The following is a 6,309-nucleotide window of genomic DNA, read 5'->3' on the forward strand; positions in this document are numbered from 1 at the left end:
GCGTACACGGGCCTAACAAAATCACCCTTGGCTTGATCATCACCCATGATAACTTGTAAACTTTTGAAGTGAGGAAGGGGTTTGTTTATGTACGCTTTATACTTAGAATTGGATTTGTCCTGCAATAATAAATACTTATAAGTAGTGAATCAAATGTATTAAATTGAAGGTGACAATATAGATGCTAAATTTGTTATACCTGGGCCCAAGATTTCAAGGTTTCCTCATCCAATGTAATCATTTTACTTGTTTCATCCCACCCAGCACCACTTATATCAAGACAAGCTTTCATGTCATTGAATTTGTTCCTCAAACATTTCAAGTGGTTAATGACATGAAGGTGAGTGAAATCAGTCCTGAATTGCATGTTGATTTTCATGGTAGCCATTTTATAAGCTTAAGCCTTGAAGTGCTTGTCTGGCTTCATGCCATCCAATGCTAAATCTGCAAGATAAGGAATAAGCACATCATCGTGCTCTGAAAGCCAAAACTTATTAGCCACGCCTCTTGAGTTCAACCTGGCACACGGAACCTTTTTTATGGGCTAATATTTTCCCTCTTTTCAATGGCGAAGTGTGCTCCGCACCATCAACGTCATGAATATCCTTTCCACCTGAATCACCAGTGTTCGGTGAAAATTGATTAGGTCCACTACTTTGAGAACTGGCTGTGTGAAACATCAAACCTTATGGACTGCCTAACAAGCTCATGTATGACATTGGCGGCTGTGTCATCCCACCATAATTACCATCTCATGGTGGGAATGGTGAGAATGTATGCGGAGGTGAGGTGAATGGATGTGGTCGAACAGGCATGCAGTTCATGTTAATCCCTGATGTAGGATTTGGCATTGCATTCGAATGAGAAGGCACGCTTTGCTTATCTGTCGAATTGTTAGCCATACCTAATATATTTTGTAAGCATAGCCATATTAACAATAAAGAAATATAAAACAATATGTGATATGTATGCATTTATCAAGGAATATATGAAACGATGATATTTCTGGTTCAAACAACATAAAAAAAGAACAACCGATAAAAGTAGTAATGTTTTGGTACAAGCAAAAAAACAATAAACAATATCGATGCGAACAGTATTTTAAAATTCACTAAGTTATTACATAGCCATGGAACAAATACCACACTAAGTTAAACCGCTCTCCATTGTGTTACCACCATTGTACTTTGCACAATAATCCACCCACATCGCCCAAGCAATTTGATCTCGCATCTCCTTCCATTCATTTCTAACATCTCGATCCTCTCTTTGTGTCCTACTTTGAGTATAGTCCACCACATTTGAATCGTCTTCATTTGTCTCTTCCCCAGTATCTTCATCAATTTCAATATTTTCATTGAAAATATCATCAGCCGGATCCTCCAAGGCAATAAAGTTGTGCAACACAGTACACGCTAGTACAATGTCCACTTGAGTGGGAAATGGATAATTCGGCTTCGCCGCAAGAATTTTAAACCGATTCTTCAGTATCCCAAATGTGCATTCAATTTTTGATCTTAAAGATGAATGCCTTAAATTGAACAACTCCTTCCTATTCTTTGGTGTCCTACCGGTGTGCTCTTTTAAATAATATCGAACACCGTGATACGGGGATATGAAACCTGGCATTGTGGTGTATCGAGCGTCACATAGGTAATATTTACCTACATTAATTAAACAGTATTTTAAAATCTAAAATATTGCCAAGTAGTTAATATATTATTCATAATGTGCACAAGTGAGAATGAATACCATCATAAACTCGGAGCCCGTAAGGTTGTGGTCTGGACAGGGCGTCTTATAATACCCTATAATCATTTGCTGCCCCCTCCCAGCCAGCCAAGACATAAGTAAATAGTTTATTGGGGGTGCAGACTACTAAGATGTTTTGGGTGATCCCTTTTCGCCCTTTAAACCGTGCAACTAGGTCACTAGGTAACACCGCGTCGACATGTGTGCCATCTATCAAACCAATGCAGTCCTATAAAAAATTATAAATTATACATAGTTGAATAAAAATAAGTTTATTTGGAAAATTATTAAGCTGTATGTATTTAATTTACCTTAAAGTAAGGAAAATAATTTGAGTTGTTTGCAATCTCGTCGGGAACTTCTTTTAGGGCTTGCTTCATGTACCGATCACGTAGTTCATTCATTGCTTGCAGAACTTTATTGAAATACCTGCTAATTGTTTCCCCTGATCTTATAAACTCAGTTCTTATTATTCTATTTTTAGTTTTGTGCCCAACAATACTTAGGAACATAGCAAGCTGTTCTTCAACTTGAACGTGTCTTGTATCTTTTAATAAACCGTTTGTTTTCATTACTTCAACAAGTTTTAAAAAAGCCATCGGTCTCATTCTAATATAAGATTGGCAGCTATCTTGATAGCCCTCCAGTACACGTCTGAAGTGAGCCTCTCTACAATATATTTTTCTAATCTTTTCTTGCGTCGTACAAGTTGATATTCTCTTGCGCTTAGCACGCATTCTCAAGATACATGTTACCAAAGTGACCACGGCGCAGACAGCTGTATTAGCACACATCCTCTTCAATTCTTCCCCATCTTCCATATCCATCTACATCCGTTTTAAAATTATCATACAGTTATAGCTTAAGATGGCTACTTATTTCTTGTCAAAATTAATTAGATAATTGATACAAATATTTATTTCTTAAAAAGCAAGAAATCTAATTGAAATGAAAATTATTTTAACTGAAGTTGCATTCTATCTCACACAATTATCAAGAACAACACATTTTATTACCCGGTGGATTTTCATGTAATGAACTTAACCCTATACTTCATGTCATGCATTCACATTCTTTGGTAAACACATATATTAAAAACAACTCATTCACACAAATATCATGCATTCTATTTCACACAATTAACTGAAATTTAGTAAACATGTATCCTATTTTCTGGTAATTATACATGTAACGAATTATCAAGAAAATTATCATTCTACAGATACCATTCATCACATTAAGCACGAAGAAATAAGTCTAAAAAATAGAGTGCAAAATTTTATACCTAGCTGCAGAGGGAGGGAAATGCCGACGTCCAAGCAGCAAAGTTACCGAAGATAGAGAACCCACCGTAGCCAACAAAATGCTCCGAACCAGAATAAGTTCGAGTAGGTAACACCAAGAATCAAAGGCCAGAAACCCACCAACAAGATCGTGGAAATCAAATTAAATAAATCATGGCGGAAAATGAGGCGGGATCAGATAGGGAGAAGCCGATTTCACACAAAATCGGCCAAGAAACCAGCCTCGGGAGAATCTAGGGTTTCGACAAACAGGCCCGACCCCAAGTAGAAGAAGACGAAGGGCGGGAGAAGAGGCGCGAAGACGAAGGGCGGGAGAACGGCGATTCCAGATCTAGGGCTTGATTTCGTGACCTCTAGGAATCGGAATCGACATTGAAGCCAATATGTCAGAAATCTCGCCCAAATCCGCCGAAACTTCTCCGATTTGAGTTTCTATAAAAAAAACCCATATTGTTGCTACTTCTAGGAATTGGTAATCCCAAAAAAATTTCTGAGCCAAACTCTAGAATAGGATTCACAAAGAATTCAAAAATTACAATTTTGCCACTATCAGTCCCCAATTCCTAATCCTTTTCTATAAATTGGTGAAACAAATAGCCCTTTAGTGTAGATATAGATCATGTGAGTGTGAGGCCACAAATTGGCCACGAATCTAGCAGATGCATTTGCCATGGGGCCCACCCACGTGAGAGCAAAGCCAAACCCGGTTTTGTTGTGTTTTTTTGGCACGTGGGGGCGTGAAGTGCAAAGCTACGCGCATGAAGAGATTAATGAAGAGATTAAATGCGAAAAAAAGCCAGGTGCGGAAAAAGGCCCACCCGATCACAAACTCCTATAAAATACTCGTTATTCCTAGGGTTTTGGGTAGCAGGGAGGCAAATTGGCAGCGCAGGCTTTGGAGAAAAAATCGCAGGAGCAAGGCTTGGGCGTGTGCAGGAATTGAAGGGAAAATAAAAACAAAAGACGGCTATGCTTGGACGTGCAAGAGCAGTGCAGAGAGAAAGTGCAAGGAAGCTTTTTCGGCTGAGGAGAGTTCTTGTATGCAGTCCTTTTGTGTCTTTGAGAGAGATTTTGTAAGGGATCTGAGAGTTTGTGTGAGGGTTTTATTTGTGAGATTGTAAACCCTAGTTGTATCTCTCCATCTAATAGTAGATCTCCCCCTCCTTGCCCCGTGGACGTAGGCTATTTGCCGAACCACGTAAAAGTTGTGTTCTTGCTGTGATTTATAATAGTTTGTAGGATCCCTCGACAAGTCAGTCCTAGAACTGATGAGAAGAAGAGCCGATATCTTACTTTGTTGAGATATTCGCTTCAGATTCTTGTTTCCTTAGTGAGACAGGAATTCTTACGATCTAATCTCTTGTTGTGCACCTTACGCACCGGAGGTGCTGCCGAAATTTTCGCTGTGCACAACAAGTAGTATCAGAGCTCCGGGTTTGGACTTAGGAGCTTGTTTGAAGGATTCGCTGAGGATTCCTATTTGAAGATTAGATCGACAACATTGGTGAAACAAGCACATCAAAATCGTCTCTTACGAAGACGATACATAGTTTGAGCATCAATAACATGAAGATTGATGTTCCGAAGTTTGACGGCAAGATTAACTTCGGATTATGGAGGTGTCAGGTGATGGACGCCTTGGATGCTCAGAATTTAGAGAAGACTCTTAAGTTACAAGAGAAACCTGCCGAGATGAAGGCTAAGGTTTGGAAGAAGATGAATAGTAGGGCGTGTGGAGTTATTCGGTCATGCTTGACGCCGGATCTTATTTATGATGTGATGAACAAGACGTCGGCGAAGAAGATGTAGGAAATACTCAATGAAAAGTATCTTACTAAGAGCATTAAGAATCGGCTTCACTTGAAGAAGAAGTTTTACCAGTTCAAGATGAAGAGGGGAGTTTCCATTAGGGAGCTTGTTAACAACTTCACAAAGCTACTTTCAGACATGGCAAATGTGGATATCATAGTTGAGGATGAAGACAAGGCGATGCTACTTTTGTGTTCATTACCCGAGGATGATTATGGTACTTTTGTCCTAACTATGATTAATGGAAGAGCTATTATTAGTTACAAGGAGGTGACCTCAGCGTTAGTAAATTATGAGTTGAGGAAGAGTGTGGATGAGTCTTTCGAGAAGGCATCGGGAGATGCATTAGTAGTTCAAGGCCGTGGTTCAAACCGAAGCAGAAGGTTGCGGTCTAGAGGTGCACATCATGGGATTCGTAGGAATCAGTGTGCCTTTTATAAAGAGGGTGGACATTGAAAAGTTGAATGCCCAAAGTTAGATCGAGCCGAGAAGAATAAGGAGAAAACTGTACAAGCTTCAGAGGTGAATGTTGTCAAGACTAGTGGCAACAATTCAGATTCAGATTCTTCGGGCTATTCGTTGTTTGCACTACCGTCAGTTTGTGTTGCCAACTCTACAGAGTGGATGATGGATTCGGGTGCTTCATACCATGTTTGCCCTAGGAGGGATTGGTTCTTCAGCTTTCAGAATTGGAAAGAGAGGATGTTGTGCTCATGGGTAATAGACATGCATGCTCTATTTGTGGTATTGGTGCCGTTCGTATTCGGATATATGACGGAGTGATTCAGGAGTTGGAAGAAGTGAGGTTCGTTCCGCAGTTGTCGAAGAACATCATTTCACTAGGAGCTTTGGTGGCATCTGGCTATAAAGTGACCTTGGTGGATGCACGTTTGAAGGTCACATTAGGGTCCATGATTGGCATCTGGCTATAAAGTGACCTTGGTGGATGCACGTTTGAAGGTCACATTAGGGTCCATGATTGTTAAAGGACGTCAGAAGAAGCAATTTGTATTATTTGCTTGGAAGCACGGCAATTGATAGGGAGATGACGACTTCATCAGATTCGGCTAGACTATGGCATTGTTTGATACTGGGTTATTTGATTGGTAATATCGTGCATAGGTTATTGAGGAGTGCTTTGACCTGCAGTTTGAAGTCCTGTGAACCTATTGGTATGAGCAAGAAGACCAAGGTGGAGTTTAACACTTCTATCCATCATTCGAGGGGTTTTCTAAGGGGTGTTCATTCAGGCATTCGGGAGCCTTCCAAGGGAGCATTATTGGGAGGTAATAGGTATGTGGTTTTCACAGTTGGGGATTGCTCTAGGCATTGGTGGGTTGTAACCAAGTCCCGTTGGTGTGAAGTCCTAGAAGCCCGCAACAGATGGAGGAAGTGTGTTGGTAGAAAGGTAACCCGACGATCTGATTATGGTAGGGATTCTTTC

At 40.2% G+C, this 6,309-nt stretch overlaps 1 protein-coding gene across 1 annotated transcript; it reads right to left on the reverse strand.

The window, feature by feature from the left end:
* LOC109831921 lies at positions 398–2,156 on the reverse strand. Its single transcript, XM_020399403.1, has 4 exons — positions 2,064–2,156; positions 1,808–1,981; positions 1,158–1,692; positions 398–444 (listed from the first exon to the last, which is right to left on the reverse strand). Exons 1-4 carry the CDS (start codon positions 2,154–2,156, stop codon positions 398–400), a joined length of 849 nt encoding a protein of 282 aa, XP_020254992.1.

Source organism: Asparagus officinalis, chromosome 1 (genome assembly GCF_001876935.1).
Source record: "Asparagus officinalis chromosome 1, Aspof.V1, whole genome shotgun sequence".
NCBI classification, from domain to species: Eukaryota; Viridiplantae; Streptophyta; class Magnoliopsida; order Asparagales; family Asparagaceae; genus Asparagus; species Asparagus officinalis.

Bases quoted from the DNA above. Each gene is read 5' to 3' on its own strand.
- LOC109831921 (XM_020399403.1), bottom strand. From the start codon at position 2,156: ATGAATGAACTACGTGATCGGTACATGAAGCAAGCCCTAAAAGAAGTT. The intron at 1,693-1,807 runs GTATTATAAGAC...GCAATATTTTAG, and splicing joins GGGCAGCAAATGATTATAGG to ATTTTAAAATACTGTTTAAT. The intron at 445-1,157 runs GTTTAACTTAGT...CTTATCTTGCAG, and splicing joins TGGTAACACAATGGAGAGCG to ATTTAGCATTGGATGGCATG.